Genomic DNA, 17,468 nt, shown 5'->3' with positions numbered 1-17,468 from the left:
AAAAAAAAAAGATCCTAGAAATCCAAAAAGGCTCATCTGGGAAAGAGAGAGAGGAGAGCGAGAGGAAGCGGGATGCAACTCAACCTGACGCTGATCTGCTTCGTCTTCGGGGGGTTCCTGCCCGACGCCGCGGCCCGGCGGGAGCAGATGGACACGGGGCAGTGCGACCTGCCCCGCTCGGTGAGCCGGGCCGGGCCGGGCCGGGCCGCACGGCGCAGCCCCGACGGGGATGCCCGCGAGCCGCCGCGGGCGCCCACGCCGGGACGGCGCTGGAGCGGGGGGACGGGAGCGGCAGCGGGGCCGCCCCGGCGTGGGGGGACGAGAGCGGCACCCCCGTCCCGCTGCCCGGGGCGGCCGTGCGGGCGCCACGGGGCGTGCGTGAGCGCCCGGCCTCGCGCGGGGCGCCCACGCGGCCGCCGCGGACACGCGTGGCGCGCAGGTGTGGCGGCTCCCGGGGCTGCGGCCGGCCCGGGGCGCCGCTCGTGCCCCGTGCGCGTGGGGGTCGGGTGCTTTGTGCACACGCACACGCGCTGCGTGAACAGGGCTGCTCCGCGCCGAGAAACTCTTGTATACACAGAGATACATATGGAGAGATAAGGCCGGTTTGGCGTACGGGACGCCTCTGCTGAGGCTTCGCTATGTGCATTAAGGGAGTGTGTGTGTATGATAGAGGGGGTCACTGCGCGACTCCTGCTGTATTGGAGCCCTCTCGCACATTTGCTGTCTGCAGCTTTGCTTGCCCCTGAGCTCGGCCGGGGTTTGTGCAGGAACATGCGGGAGATGTTGCCCCCGCTGCTCTTTCCCCGTGGGCACTGTGTCCCACAAGTGTGTGGCTGCCTCCTGTCCTTGCCCTGTGCCAGGGTGGCCCTTGCACCCTCTGTCCATCCGTCACTGACCAGCCTCTGCTCTCCCCACAGCAAGGAGAACTCAACTCCTTCCTCTGGACCATCCGCCGCAACCCTCCTGCCTATCTCTTCGGCACCATCCACGTGCCCTACACGCGGGTGTGGGACTTCATTCCTGACAACTCCAAGGCTGCCTTCCATGCCAGCTCTAGTGTCTACTTTGAACTGGACCTCACTGACCCCTACACCATCTCGGGCCTGGCGAGCTGCCAGATGTTGCCACATGGCGAGAACCTGCAGGACGTGCTGCCCCGGGAGCTCTACCGCCGCCTCAAACGCCACCTGGACTACATCAAGCTCATGCTGCCCCACTGGATGACCCCAGACCAGCGGGGCAAAGGGCTCTACGCTGACTACCTCTTCAATGCCATTGCTGGCAACTGGGAGCGCAAGAGGCCAGTCTGGGTGATGCTCATGGTGAACTCCTTGACAGAGACGGACATCCGCTCCCGAGGGGTGCCCGTGCTCGATCTCTACCTCGCGCAGGAGGCCGAGAGGATGAAGAAGACGACGGGTGCGGTGGAGAGGGTGGAGGAGCAGTGTCATCCGCTGAACGGGCTCAACTTCTCCCAGGTAAGGAAGTTCTGGGCCTCCTGGTCTATCCTAGGAGGTGGGGGCAGCTCTGCTTACRTTTTGGTTGTTTAACTGGGGGATCTTGAAGCATATGGAAGAGGGTGGCCCTCTTGCAAACTTCTGCAGCTTTTGCCACTGAAGCTGGTCAGGCTGCCCCTTCTCCACCATGGGGATCACTGTRCAAAAAAAAAAGCATGATATGTGCAAAGACGGTTACACATTTATCAAGTGTATGATCTGTTTGTGAGGCAAATGCGTGTGGCAAAGTGCAGGGAGTGTGGGGTGTGACAGTGCGTCCCCGCTGGCTTGTCAATGGTGAGGAAAAATTCCAACCTCCTGTCCTCTCATTAAAAAGCTGCATAAAAAGGGTTTTATTTTTGTTTGTTTTTAAATTAAGCAGCTGTATGGTGCTTGTCAGGAAGAGAAGAAATCATGAACACTGAGAAAAACAAGAAATTTAACATTGTCCAAATAGAATTAAATACATGCAARCGGATGGTTTTCTGCTTAGCAGTTACTGCATGTCAAAATAAACTGGTTCACGTTGCTGTCATGTACTTGGAGAAATGAAGTGTGTAATCTGATTGGATTTTTTCCTTTTAGGACAGGTAAAGTTCAGAAAAATAAAAGGATGTAGATTAAGAAACTGCAGTTACTGATGTAACTGGACTCCAGAATGTCTTTCAGTGGATTTAGCTTTAAGCAACTAAGCCAGGAGATCTATTTCATTTCAGTGGATTAATCAGGAACACAATCACAGCTACTGACTTTGCTTTGTGAAACTGTTTATATGAAATCAGATTTACTAGAAATTCAGGAAATGAATGTGTGAGGAAGAAAACAAATAATACAGGGGAAATTTAAGATTGTTTCAGTTTTTGCTATGATAGCTTATTTTTAACCTGTCTTTCATTGATGGTTTTCAGTCCAGCTATTTACAGTTTTATCTTTTTTTTCTAGTTTGACTAATATTTTTTGGTGTTGTGGGAATAAGGATTATAGGACTGAGCTTTGGTGTGATTAAATTRTTTTTAGAATACTTTCACCCCCTTCTCCTCTGAATGGGAACTCCTTTAAGAGTCTAACTTTTACTAACATTTGATTCACTTGATGTTCTCACCTGTAAGCCTGTAAGCTGGACACAGACTTCACTGCTTGCATATACATCTGGAGGGATTCCTTTGCTTATTAAAAAAAAAAAAAAAAAGGCCTATACATTTACATTAACATGTACATAAAACAAAAAATTGGTTTAACTGCTTTTCTTGAACAGAGTTAACTATCCCCTCTGTTGAAGCCCTTTTTTAAGATGAAATAAAAATAATTAACCATTTTGAACACCCAGTAGTTTTTCAACAGCATTGCTGTGTTAGGTCAAAACCAGCAGTTAGATTCGAGCACATTAAAACACTTGGTTAAAATTCTACTACTTGGAAATCTTTTTATCTTATTACACTTTTTTTTTTTTTCCTTTTCCCTGCAGGGAAGGAGGGGGAGGAAAAGAGGGAAAGGAAAGAGGATACAGTACAAAACACACTATTTGTGCCATGATTTTATTTTCCTCTTATTCACTGAATTTTTGATAGTATTTAAAAAAATCCTTCATTTTGCTGCAATAATAAACTAAAACAAAATAAAACAAAACAAACGCAGCAGAAGTCTTAAGGCTGTAGGTAGGTAAATGGCAAAAGTTGGAGTATTTAAGTAAAAAGTTTGAGTTGATTAAAAAGTGCATCACAGTTTAATTAATTATTACAGAGAATACAGAAAATAGCATTCAGGAGGATTTTTCTTAGGCTGAAGCAGGTTCTGGGAGCAAGGCCACCAAAACAACATGCGACAAAATTAAACAAACCAAACTAGGTATTTATTTTCTTGCTTCCTCTAGATTTCATGCATCCTGACACCTGGGTAGTTGTTTAACAATAGTAATTTGTAATGTTATCACACTGTCTGGCGGTCCTACTGCTTAGTGTATTACTGTGCTAATTTAGTGGAGTGGATTACTACTGCTAGGTTTTGCCTCCTAATTCCAGGTTTTAGAGGCTCCCTTAAGCAACACATAATTAAACACACTAAAATGGAAATCAGAAATTGAGCAGCTTTTCTCTTGTAGGGTGTTTGCACAGTTTATTGAGAACATCTGTGATAAATTACAGTTCCAAATCTGCTAAGGGCATCAGCAGTTTTTACCTGTTTCCAGCATTTTTACAGGAATTCTGCATTTAATTTCAACATTTAGTCCAATTTATTTCACATTTGAAAATTGTGTCTTGCTGAATCATGTCAAAGCTTTTGTTYTCCTGTCCCTGAAATCCAGTGTTTTTGCCCATAGCAAATTAAAAAAAATAAAATGCCTTTTCCTTTTCTCCTCAAAGGCTGCTTTGTGCTACTGCAAATATTTAATCTGACTACTTGCACCAAATCTGTTAATCTGATACCAYGAGGAGGAAGAAATCTAGGAGTGGTCCTGGTATGGTACTTGGTTTTGATCTGTTCTGAAAGAAAGCGGATACACTTGCATTTTTGACCAAGAACGTTCTTTGAAACGTTCAGCACGTTGCTTTGAAATGGTGATTGTCTTAGCCGGATGGAAAGATTAAGGTGGCTCCTGTAATTGGCTGCTTCCCGGAGAGCTCACTCTTGCAGGTAGAGCAGAGCACATTGTTTTCTATTGTCAGCCCAGAAACTTTGTAGTTTGACACTCTGCTCCCCCTGGAATTTTTGCAAGGTAGGTTGTGCTGCTTTCCCAAACCTGCATCATTCATACTGCCCTGCTTTCCGAACACTGGTGTCTATGAAAACTCTTGGAGCATCCTAGTTCCAGTGATTCCAGCAAGTGCTGGTAACACAAAACCCAGGAGCCGACTCTGAGAATTAGGTAGTTAGTGGTAAAAGCTTCTAATTTGGAGCAATAGGCTGGATGGGAAGCTCTGCAGTGGGGAATACATAGGTCAGAAACAAATTTTACACTTCCTTTTCTTCAGGTGGTTTCAGACTTTTCATTGAAGACAAAACCAGAAAAGCCAAAGACACACCAAGGAGAGAAAGCAGGCACAACTTTCCCACCTGGCAGTCTAGAGGTTTGTTTACAGACTGACCTCAAATTTGCAAAATAGAGCAGGCTCAGGACAGAGCTTGCAGAGGGGCTGCTGGAGTTCCGACCATCGCTGGTGGGGACCCAGTTGGAGTGAGAGCGGTGCTGGGCCCTGGGGATGCAGCCGTGGCAGCCTGGCAGAGCTGCACAGGGTCAGGCTTCTCCGTCCTGCTCRGTATCCTCGCACAGGCTTTGAGCCAGGAGGACTTTTCAGGTAGCTCCTACAGCTGTCGGATCTGGCCCTGGTTGTGTCTGCTCTGATCATTCCTCCCCTTTGGAGAGGGCTTATACTGGGACCCCAGTTCCTCACTGTGGTGGGAGGTGCCTGTGGATAACATCTTGTTGCCACTGAGAGCCAGTAAGGTCAGTAAGGCCAAGATCCTACTCTGTACCCAGAGCAGCCCTCCCTGGGGAGACGTGTGGCAGACATCCYTGTACTCCTGTCCCTCTTGCATCTCTTATTTCACAGCTCAGGCCGGACTCTCAGCAGGACTAACACAAATAGAGACTATGTTAATATTCCTTCCCGAAAATTAGGAAAGAAACTTCTCTCCCTGCCCATTGCTCTTGTCAGGGAGAATCTGCATTCAGCCGTTGTCAGATGCCTTTAATCCTAAAGTCTGCATGGGATGTTTTTTGTAAGGAGAGAACACTATCCTGATATGTCTATAAGTCTTTCGACCTAAGTGGAGTAGCAAAATACCCTTTCTGTTCCTCTTTTGGTCTGGGTTTTCTGCGTTGTGAATCTGAATATTCTCTGGTCTGTATCACTTCAAACTGCAGGGGGAGATGTTAAATATCAAACCGGTGCTGATTGGATCAGAGACTGCCTCAAATAAAGAAACCTTAGACCGTGCCAGATTAAACTTCACACTTCACCATTCTTTCCCTTTCATTTCTTCGCCGCCTCATTCTCTGCACAAATAAACCCTGTCTCCCYACTTTCTACCAATGAGACAGCATTCAAGGGGCAGAAATGACTTTGTTAACAAAATCAGTCTTCATTTCCCAGGTCCTGCTGTTCCATCAAGCCCTGGGACATGGCAGCTTTGATTACTCTAGTGATAGGATTAGAGGAGGAACAAGTGCTGTTTAATAAAAGGCCAATGGGTGGTCCATCAAGTTTGGTCACTAACGGGTTTGCAGCCTTGAAGCTGGACCTTCAATGGCAAAGCAGCATGACAAACTAATGTATAGGAAGGGCCATGACTTGTGGACTTGCTATTCCATTTCCTCTATCCCCTTAGAAAACCTAAACATTTCTATAATCACAAAGCYGAGCCCCTCAGAGCTGATAGAATTGGTGTAATTGACGTAAAGAAAAAATTGCCTGTTTATGTTAATGAAGGATCCAGACTCAAGGTTTTCCAAAGCAGATTAAAGGGCTCAGTTTCAGAGCTAGTTGATTTTTGACAGTCTGTAGTTTATTTGAGGGAATATTCTTGAATGGCATTTTTTCTCTCATTGTGGAAAGGTATTTTTGCCTAATAGAAATCTTGACAGTTTTGCTTTCAAAATAAACCTCACACTTCATAAAAAGCGCAAGAGTCATCAAAAATAGTTTAATATATTCTTTTTTGATTGCTGAGTATTATTTAAAGAAATGTTAAAAGCTTTGATTATATATGCATGTATGTATTTTTCTGCTTGCTGGATTTAATTAAACTATTCCCTCCATGCACACATACTGTGGGGCAGAAAAATTCCCCCAGTGAAATTAATCTTGGGGGAGATATTCATACAGTAGAAGTAGAAATCATTCCATTAACTCTCTTTGAATACTAATGGAACTGCTTTACATCTTTACCAGGGAGAACTGTTAAGACTAAAACTRTGCAGGTACTAAAATACAGTAGTCACAGTAACACCTGAAACGATCATCATTTTATAGCTGTAACTAACTGTATATGCGTCTCTTTTTACTGCTAGATATGTGGACTTCTTCACCACAGTCCCCTTGAAAGGCCCACCTTGGCATTTAAGGCCTATTAAAAAAAAAACAGTAAATGATGGCTCGAGGGGCAGCTGGCTATTTATCTAGTATATTATTGTATATATAACTACAAGAAGTGTATAGAGAACAGGTTAGGTATGAGCCCTCCTTTGCATGTAATTCTTCATGCCTCTCTTGGTCAGATCTAAGCCCAAGACTATTATATCTGGCTCCCAAAAGCAGAGCTGAGGAGGTCTGTGTTAGTTGACCTGGTTGCAAATTCGAGGATGCTGCTTGTAATCTCTTTGAGGCAGGAATTGCATCTTTGTAAGGTGAGCTCTGTAAGGAACAGCCTCCACCCAAAAAATTGCATCTCTGTAAGGAGCAGCCTCCACCCAAAAAAAAAACCCTGCCAAACAGGGCCACTTTCAGCATAGTCCCTCCCTGCGATATTTTCACTGAGTTTTTGGTGAGGGATGAGTTGTGCCTGGGCCACTCGCTGCCATCCCCTTGGTCCAGCAGCAGCCCAGCGAGCTCTGGCCTGGTCCTGGCAGGGCACCCTGGCTCTACTGCAGTGCCAGAGGTTCAGTGGCCCCCTGGTCCCATGAGCTGAGAGGGCATTGCTGTCACTGCTGCCACGTGTTTTTGGCTGAACACACTCCTGGGGATACGTTCTGAGCTTGACTCTGGAGGAGGGGGATCAAAGATGCCCAGCACAGAGCAATGGACCAAATCCATCCCTACCCAGGCTTTGAGGTTTTTTTTTTTTAAATGCCAGCCAGGTCTCCCCTGAAGCTTTTGGCCACCTCCTCTGAACTCTTCATCCAAGAAGTGTAAAATGAACCTCTGCACCAAATGCTTTTCTCTTTCTCCGCTCAGTGTGTTCTGAGCTGTTGCTCTGCTGTTGCTTTCTGATGCTCTTGCAACAGCAGCCAGGATCCTACCCCCAGCGAGCTCTGCTTATAAACAGAATGAGCCATTGACCTTGAAAACCTCAACTTCAAGTATAGTGCAACCTACAGTCCTCAGAAAGTCTTTAACAGCCTCCCCTCAGCTCCCCAGTGAGTAGCAATCCACATTATAAAGCCAGCCCACATTGCTCAGGCTAGTCAGAGGTTCCTGTACTGAAAAGGCCAGGAATGATCTGAAGCAAGGGCACTCATTCACCTTGCACTCCTGCGGAGACGGAGGTTGGCAGCAGGGTTCCTGGCACAGCTACTTGGGAACTTCAGAAGGGTGTACTGTAAAAGAACAGGTTTCCTCTGTGCTAGGCCTTACACTTCAAATCCTCATTAATCTCTTCACTTTCATTAGGAGTTGATGAGATAGGTAAAAAGGCAAAGCAGAAATCATAACGTTATTACTTGAGCCACATGAAATTGGTGTGATTTCTTTCATCTTTTGCTCCTGTTAATGAGATCAGCTTTTGCTTGGACAGAGGATTTTAAGAAGTCTCCCCAGAGTATGCACCTTTAAAACTTGTACAAAGCTGGAGATTTTCAACAAGTACCAGTTTTTTGAGCACTTCATTTTCTAACTTCCATCAGCAAGCCTTAGAAGATCTATTTTGCATGGAAACATATCTGCCTAGTGCCCACACACTTTCCCAAATCCTCCTTTCAAACTGATAAGCAGTTCAGAGCCTAGTTGCTTTTAGATTCAAATCCACAGAAAGTGCCAAGTGGTCAGAAAACTTCCATGCCTTTCTGAACCTTTCCAGTCCTTTATGGGTTGAAGTTCTTAAGCCATTTTTCTCACTACCACTGTACCTTGTGGCCCAAATGTTCTTCCTATGACATAGAAAGAAAAAAAAAAAAAAAAAAATTATACACACACACATCTATGATTTCCAGGTTGTTTAATATACCAGGAATTAACCTAGTGACTACAGAGCTTAAAACTGCAGATACCACTGTTTGAACTATTTGTCCAAGTTTTTGGTCTGGGATTGAAATGAAGTTAAACTGTCTTCAAGGTTGGCTTGGAACAGTCAGGCAAAACAAAACAAAACAAAAATCCCTGGTTTCACCCATCACAGCAAGGAGTAGTCATGGGATCTCATTCTCCTGCAAGGATTTGCTTTCTCTGCTTCTCAAGAGCACATTGCAGCTGCTTTGCGTCACCTTTGTTGTACATATTGGATCTCTTTGTCATTTAAATCTGGATGAAATTAAAAGTGACACAGCTGATACCTACATCAGAAGCTCAAGCAGGAATTAGTATAAATGACTACTGCTTTATCACTAGTCTTTCTAAGCAGTCCTTACCATTTGCGTTTCCAATTTTTAGAGCTTCTGCTGCAAGTCATTTCAGAACTTCTAGCACAATATAAATGAAAGCTGCTAAAAAGTGTAAATTAAAGCCATGTGTTCAGCATTTTGGGATGGATGTTATATGACTTGAGGAGGCTCATTATTAAAAGTATTTTTACTTTGAATAAGATCAAAGACCCTAGATTTTCCACTCTGAGGGTCATTTAACATAGACCTGGACACCCCATTTCTCATCATATATAGACTCCTATAGGTCAGTTATTCCTGAAGAAATCATCATCCCTGTAATACTGCATTTACATTTGTTACCAGTGCATCACTGCTGATTACCTCTGTCCAGGCACCGCAACAATACTGAAGGGTGAAGAGACTTGCAGATGTGTTAATGACTTCTTCAGAGTCAGGACTRTAGCCCATACCTGTGGATTGTCATGTCAAATGTGAATGACCACTGGGTATGAAACAAATCCTGTATGTCGTACTCATTCCAGAATGTCCCTTGGAGCCAGGGGTAACACTGGACCATTCCCAGATATTCCTATTGGCAAATAGAGAAAGGATTTTTAAAAAGGGTGGGAGGTGAAAAAAAAAAAAAAAGAAAGTGCCCTGATTTCTTCTTTCTCTTAGCTCAGTTAACATCAAAGTTATGAAGCCCTTCAAATGAATTCCAGTTCCCAGGTTTTTCATACTTGGGTTTCCCTGCAAATTCAGAGTCCATTGAGATACTGATTCAGGCTGCTTAATACTATTCAGGAGAGCTAGTAATTCAGCCCTAGCCAAAATGTTAGCTATTATAACACCATTATGGAAATAAGACTAAATGCTTTAAATTTTCCTTGTTTCCATGAAACCGCTTCTTCTATCCTTACTCTYGTATCGGGGCACCCATTGGGAGACAAAAATAATCCCCAGTGCAGAGAACAGAAGTTGCTGCCTGCATAGAGCTGAAAGTGAAATTCATCAGGCTCTTTGCCCGAGCCAAGAAATGAGAAAAAGGAAACAGAAACCTTCAAGTTATTTTCAAACCACTTTCCATTTTAATAAAAGTCAACTTAAGAGGAACGCAGGGAAAATGTTTCTTTAAAGTAGGAGATCCTGGGCTTTCACAGTACCCCCTCAATATTTAGAGATTGTATTAAGTCCAAGGTCTCCATTAAGCTCCCTTGCTTTTGTTAACAATCCCAATGAAGACTGATTATTCTCTGTACGCTTTCTGCCACCACACGAATTTTGCTTTCCTTTGATTTCTTGCAGGCTTTTCCTATTACAGGTGACAGCATAATAGTGATGGAGAATATTTATTTAAATGCAAGACAATGCTCACAGTATAGAGCTTGCAGAGTCAGCAGAGTGTGAGAGGGCATAAGGGTGACTGGAGAAACATGTCCAACTTTTTGAAGGTCTTTGTATTTCTGTCACMTGATTGATTTACAGTTTTAGAAATCATCATCAAGATTAATATTATTCCAGAAGGAAAATGTGGTAGGATACATCCCAGTGCGCCTCTTTCCCTCTACGGAACTGGCAAAATCATCATGGAATTGCAAAAGACCTAAGGCTTTTATCCCATGAAGAGCTGGCCATGACATAGAAAAGAGCATTAGGAGCCAACTGGGATGCTAACTTGTAGTTTTCTTCCAAACTCATAATTCATTATTTTGGGGAGATCAAAGGGAGGAGGGGGGTAAGTGTGCTAGAAAGTCTCAAAATTAATGCTTTTTTAAGAGTTAATTTACAAAAACTCTTTCTTTTGTACTGACTTTCTGATTGATAGAGGAAAGGGGACTAGAAAATTATCCTTGAAAATTTTCATTATTTGCTTGTTGAAAGAAATGGCTTATTAAGACACGSAATCAAACCAAATCAGGTTTCAAGTACCAAGTTATGGCCAAAGCAATTCTAGTGTGGGCCTGGCTTCAAACGACTGGGATGCTCTATTAATAGAGCAGTGAAAGAAGGAACTGAGCTCCATGAATTCCTGGCTATGAAAGGAAACTCCTGTTTTGAGTTTTGGTCAGTGTTTGGTCAGAGGACTTAACCTCATGAAAATACAATTTGGGATAAAAACAGGTTTATCTTTTTGACCTTCAAGTAATGGATTCAGAGCATGAATGAGGAACAGAGATAAACTCTTTCTGCCTCTGGAGAGCTATTAGTCAAGCAGAAGCAAAGCATCCCTTGTGTCTTTGTGGAACCTTTGGGCAGTGAATTCAATAAAAGACTCTTAAAAAATTAAGTCTATTGCCACTGGTCATGCTTGTGTGGATACTCCTGGTTTAAACGGCCCAGAGGACTGTGTTTCCTCACTTGTCCTTGGCCACAGTGTGAGCTTTGAATCTTTACTGAGKTATCTGGGCACCCACAGCACCCAGGACCTGGCACGGCTTTCTGCTGCGCTGTGCAACGGGTTTGACACTGCAGCCTGGCACCCTTTCCGGGGACTGTAAAGCTGCAATTATTCATGGTTTAAAGCTGTTAACAGTGGTCTGTAATAGAGGCATCCTGGTAGGCTTGTGGGCATGTAACRTGTTGCTTCAGGCCAAGTGCAGCTCTCTGGAGAATTGGTTTGACTCTTGGGTCTGCCACTGAGCAGACACTGAGCAGTCTTGGATAACTTCTGTGCCTCATTTTGACCAAAGTTCTCCCATCTGGAAAATGTGAGTAATTTCATTTTGAGACCTCTGCCTGAAGTGTGCTAAGTTAGAGCATATATCAATGCTTCTGCTTTAGGAATCCATCCAAAATAGGTTGGTGGCTTCTCTGTGCTGTTCGAGCCTCTTGCAGCCTTTAATGGATTTACACTTGATCTGTTTGTAAGATTCCCTTTATTATTGGACCATTATCTTCATTTTTCAGGAGTGATAGAGGTTCAAGTGTTTTTCCTCCACGGCTCATATTAGGAGCACAAAYCCTGTAAGAAGAGTAATTTCACAAGCTTCTTTGGAACACAGAATTAAAGAGACGCAYCCCATCCATCCCAGGAAGTCTTGGGGAATGTTGCTTTCTGCAGACCATTAAGTTATAGGAGGTAGTCACCTTTCTTCATCCATCCCCTACAGTCAGTTCCTCTTCAACCAAACTTAGGTTCAATTCATTTAGCATTTCTTCTTTGCAGACTATCAGGAAGCTATTGTTATTGTTATTGTTATTATTATTATTATCACTATTATTACTATTACTATTATTATTATTACTATTACTGTTGTTGTTATTCTACTTATTGATGTTGTTATACCRCATTTTCTCTTGGAGAGAGGAAGTGTAATGGGTTGAGCCAGCAGGCATTCCCAGGCACGCAGCAATATCAGCCTTAGACATTGGCTTGTGGCTCTTTGCAGGCTTGCACCGACTAGCTCTTTACCAAGCTACTTGTGTGAGGCCAGGGAGGATTTTCTTTATTAACTCAAGTGGCTTGGCTGTGAAATGAGACATAATGTACAGTATATAATTCAAGCTCATTTTCAAAGGCATTTTTGGTAAAGCTTGGGTAACCAGAGAGACCTACGCATTTAGCATATATACATCTGAAACATACACTAGAAACTTAGTAATCTAAGGCCAACTTTTACACTGTTTCTASTGTTTTTCATATGCTAGTAATGGAATAGTGCTGACTTAAAAAATACTCTATTTTTTATCTTAATGCATAGAGGCGTTTTTTTCTGAAACATAAACTCACTGCTTTTGAGCACTTGGTGTGTGTTAATTATGATTGGACCAGCGGGCAAAGGACTTAGCGTGCAAAGACTTCAGCAAGTTATGGCTGTGAAGTTTAAAGAAAACATAGCTGGGCACTAAATTCAGTGCTTGATGTATGTTTTTGAGCCTCCTGAAAGTATGAGTTGTCCAGAATCGCTCCTGGTATGTCTGTGTCTTGAGTAGTAGAGAGCTAAAATCTCCCCCAAACTATCATATTTTGGCCAAAGATGGATTTTGTCGTAACTGATGAAGCAATCTCAGGGGAAGATACCTGTAGGAATGCGAAATACAATCACCAAAACCCACACAAGATCCCTTATCTCTCTCTCTCTCTAAAGCTGTTGCAGATTCATTTGAATTACACTGGAAAGATTTATCTCTTATTAATGGAGCGCTCTTCATTTTTTAAAATTGAGTTGTTGTGCAACACATCAAGTAACAATGTCATAACACATCATAAATCAGTTTGTTCACTGAAGGATTCTAGATGAGTTAATCTAACATCCTGGACACAGTTCATGAGCAGTTAATTTTAGCAGTTCTCTTTGATATATATCAGTTAAAGCAAAGCAACCCTGGCTGTTATGGAGTAGAGTCAAAACTGGTTAAGAGCAAAGCAAGTACAGACAGAGATTGCCCAGAGATAAAGCCTCTGGCAGATCATTCAAGGGATCTCAGCTTTTTATAGAACAATTGTAGCTCTAATACCAGCAGTGCAGACATTCTGGGACAAAGAGAAAACACACACACACACAAAACCACAGAGAGAAACCACACACACCACTTGGTACTCACATCTAACAAGCAAGTCAAGCTGAAGTTCATCAACCCTGATGTAGTTACAAAAAAACTCCATGACAGGCAATGAGCTGGGAAGAAATACCCCAAAAAAGGCATGCAGGAATTATTCCCATTGTTAGTGGCAGAAACTGAGAATGTTTGATTTGAAACACAAATTCATCCAGCRGCCTGCCAAATGCCATTTATCTCAAGGTCATATAACATAAATAACCCCAAGGGTAAGCTCTAAAGCAGAGAAGCAGGAGGTAGCTAAACAAAAATAGGGAATGAGATTCCTCTCTCTTTCCTGTGGATGTTCAGCATGCTACTGACACATTTTTCAAGGCCTGGCATTAGTAACATGAGTCTAAAGCATTAAGGGTAGAAAAATACACCAAAAGCGGAAAGTAGAGCTGAATGTGGCAGCGCTAGAGGAACTTGTTTGAGAGTAAGCCACAAAGTTGTCATGCATTTTCTGCATGCACTAGTCAAGGAATCTAATTTTAAAAAGAAAAAATGTCGGCCAGAAAGAATTTTGCTTTTGGAAGTTTAAATCTGAAAAGATTGATTTCTGTTGTTCAGGGGGGCTGGCCAATATTTATTTGCTTGTCAAGTTGTGTAGTCATATGCATTTTTCCCTTCTTCCCATACACCAAGTACAATATCCTTACAGTTTTTAAGAAAAATAAACAGGCTTGGCAACTGTCAGGTCTAGTAATGCATCATCCCTCCCAGTCAAGGAAGGAAAGGGTGTGTTTGGCTGTAAGCTCTTAGACCTGAGAGTACAGCTTTGAAGATACCAGTGGGAGAATCCTCAAAAGACTTGGCACAAATGGATCGCTGAAGACAGACAGCCGCGGTGCAAATTGTGCTTAAGCTTTCCGTGCTACAGCCTAGTGCTTCCAAGGGCTGAATGCAATCGATGAGCCAGTGGGAGCATGTGTTAAACACAAAGACCTGTCTCATCACCAGCAAGGCAGATCCTTGCCACTAAAAACAATGGTCCCTGAAAGCCAAGGTGACCGAAGACTGAGATAATATGCGCTGGAGGAGACCCTACTTACTGCTGTGTAAACCTTGCCTGCAACAACTAGTTCTCACATTTTCATTGTCGTTTGCAGTTATTACTAGCCGTAACAGTTGGCTCTTACAGTGTGGTAACACAAGTGTGTACTAATAGTGCTGGATTTTCTGAATATGATTGTCCTTGCTGGGCTCCAGCCAGAGAAATAAGCTAGCTCAGCAGGACTGGACTGCTACCAACATCCAAAGGCATTTGCTGCAGCTAGAGGTATGGTATGGTATGGTATGGTATGGTATGGTATGGTATGGTATGGTATGGTATGGTATGTCTCTCTTGTGTAGCTACTGCTCAGTATGAAACAAGTAGTGCGGTCCTTGGAGCCCAAGAACTCCAGCATTACCAAAATCATATCATTATGGTCCTGGAAATTGGCCACAGAGTCTTTCCCACTGGATAATGTAGAAAAGAGTTTTGTGTAGCCAAATAATTCATGAAGAGAATTAGGAAGAAAAAAATGTTAGTCAATATTCTTCTGATTTATTTGCAATTTAGATATGCTTAACAAGCAGGCTGAGCAGGGTTATTTGTGGTTTCATGATGACTTCTTGATGCAATCAAGAAAGGAGAAAAAAAAAGGGTAAGTCTGAAGGAGAGTTTCAGATGGAAAATGGTTTGATTGTGCTGTGTTCAGCCAGCATTCCTAGAAATCACTATGCACAGTCCTGAGTACCAGTCCTTCAGAATACAAAGGAAGCAAGTTGGGGACCAGATAAGACCCATAAAAGCCTGTTCCTGCAGGATTCAGGAATCCTGATGATTAATATGTCTATAGGGCAGTTTTATCCCTAGGCCTTGTGTAAWATGTGGGGCACTGAGGCTTGAGGAAGACACTGAAATGGTGCCTCCAAGATATCAGTACTGGCCTTTCTGAGCTTAGAAGCTGAAATAAACTAAATGTGTTAATACATCTTGGGCTAAGATTATCCATCTCTAAAGTGTCTCTTAACACTTGCAACTTCTTTAATTCTCTTAGAATTTTTATATGTATATGGAAGATGTAGAGTCAAGAAAGTGGTGAGGTGAATGGGTCATCTGCAGAGGTCCAGGCTGTTTGCCAGTCCAGTTGGTATCAGAATAGACAGAAATAGAACCCCACAGTTCCTCAAGGACAGAATTATGGGACACATCTCCATCCTCCATATTAGTCCCAAATGAAGCTGATTTTTCTCAAACACAAGTGCTTTTTAAAAATGGCAGAACATACGAGATTGCATCAATAGCAACGAACCAAGGCCAGTTGTCTTGCAGTAACTTTTGTTAAGCGATTATTGTCTTGAAAATCCACTGATTTTGGCATAGGCTGCCAAACTCAGCAGTTGCACTTTGCATGTCCTGCCATCATGTAGCAAAGAGACTCTTGCTAGGCATTGCAGTAGGGCAGGCAGTTGGCTTCTCCCAACCTCCTTTGGTTTCCAGATGTCATAACAAATTGAGAGAGAGAGCCTTAGCCATCTTCCGTTTGTTTACTCTGGAGCTGCTAGGCAGAGACCAAGCCACAACACTGCACAGCTTTTCAAAAAGGACTTAATAGGCTTCTCTGTAAACAGATCTAAATATTTGCTCCGGTGACATTTATCGCATCACACGTCTGGCGCGAGTGTTTTGTCCTTGTTTTGCTTGCGTGTTTGCATTCTCTTATAAACATTAATGAAGTGCTTGAATACAAATGAATAATGCGCCCCTTCCCCCTCTACTTCCCACCCTGGAGGGGAGGGAAATGGAAGGGCATGAAGTAATAATAGTTCAACCTTCAACCCGTAATTGCCCTGTACATTTTGATGACAGTTTTCATTCTCACATGCTTTAAAAGACTTTATGCGTTATGTACATCCACACACAGGACATTGCACCTTTCTTCAAAGGCAGCTGTGTCTGCGTTGGGGGTGGGAGGCAGTTGGTGCACAGCAGTGCATCATTTATGTCTGATGGGTTGTAGCAAGTTGTTGTGCTGTGGRTTTTCACCAGAATGGCAGCCTTGTGCCCTGTCTACATTGTATTTAATGGGGGAGAGAGAGAAAATGCCATATATTCTTCCTAAGGCATCTCCTTTTGGGTACTGACTGGACAGAATAATGATCCTGAAGCTCCTTCAGTCTTACTTCACATAGCTGTTGGTCGAGCTCACACTGGAAAACTGAGGTCATTCAATAGGAATTATGTAGCTATCTACAGCTTGAATGTTACTGCAGACAATGTGCTTCCGTGCAGCTCCTTCCTTTCTCTTGTTGCCTTTATGTAGCGTGTAGGCCCAAAAAAGAGGGCAGCTTGGTTCAACTTATGATCCTCTCATTAAAGGAGAGTCATAGAGCATGGATATGGAAAGACTGACCAAATCTTATTCCAAAGATTTGGAATCTTTAGGTTGTGTACAGTCCAGGCTGTCATGCCGTAATTTGGATATGTCAAATGGGCAGGTACCTATTGCTGCCCACAGAGGGATGAAATAATGAAGCATCAAGGCTCCATTTCTCAGCCTACTGAAAAAAACTTTGTGTATTTAATTCCTGTGATTTTCCAAATGCCATGGTATCTCCATGCCCAGTGAACTATTACGAGCTCCTGCCAGGCAGGACAGCGCTTTGCTCAGGATKGAGCATCTTCAGTTTCCCTAGCTGGACTATGGAAGCAGTGATGTGGCTTGCTTGGAAGACAACAGAAAAAAACCTCTGTGTTAGCAAAGAGGGTCTCAGAAATTCACCAAATCTGTGCAACAGAATATCCCATTCCTTGGAACATGGAGAGAAGTTTGAGAGAAGAACTGCTGCATTTATGCTGTGAGGCCTAAAAGTAGTAACCCATTCCTGGAAAGTAATCAGGAGCTAATTCTGTAAATGATTAAAAACAAGCAAACAAAATCCTATACAAGACATCTGTGGATTTGTTGTCTGCAAGAATACTATGTGTAAAGGATTTATTTCCCAATAATCAGACTTTGGGAGGTCAGGTTTAATTCCCAAGAGAAAAAAAAAAAAAAAAAAAAAGTCTGTTTCCTTCATCTGAATGATTAGGTATTAAATGAGTTAAAATAATACTGTCTTTGGATCACTATGTATATTAAAGCATTCAGTCTGCACACACTTGGGCACTATTAGAAATAGCCTGTCAGCTCCATTAATTATCAAAC

General features: G+C 43.1%; 1 protein-coding gene across 1 annotated transcript in view; it reads left to right on the top strand.

Annotated features, from left to right (window-relative positions):
• TRABD2B (TraB domain containing 2B) overlaps nt 1–17,468 on the top strand; it is a 237,888-nt gene continuing 220,420 nt past the window's right edge. Inside the window, exons 1-2 of the mRNA XM_026033909.1 lie at nt 1–180; nt 918–1,478. Of these exons, the coding sequence (XP_025889694.1) occupies nt 73–180; nt 918–1,478 (669 nt within the window). The 5' untranslated portion in view covers nt 1–72. The remainder of the gene's footprint in view (nt 181–917; nt 1,479–17,468) is intronic.

This window comes from Nothoprocta perdicaria, unplaced genomic scaffold (genome assembly GCF_003342845.1).
Source record: "Nothoprocta perdicaria isolate Ctin4 unplaced genomic scaffold, notPer1 scaffold_0, whole genome shotgun sequence".
In the NCBI taxonomy this organism is placed as follows: Eukaryota; Metazoa; Chordata; class Aves; order Tinamiformes; family Tinamidae; genus Nothoprocta; species Nothoprocta perdicaria.
Note: the sequence above shows the minus strand (reverse complement) of the source record. Positions and strands in the feature narration are given on the sequence as shown.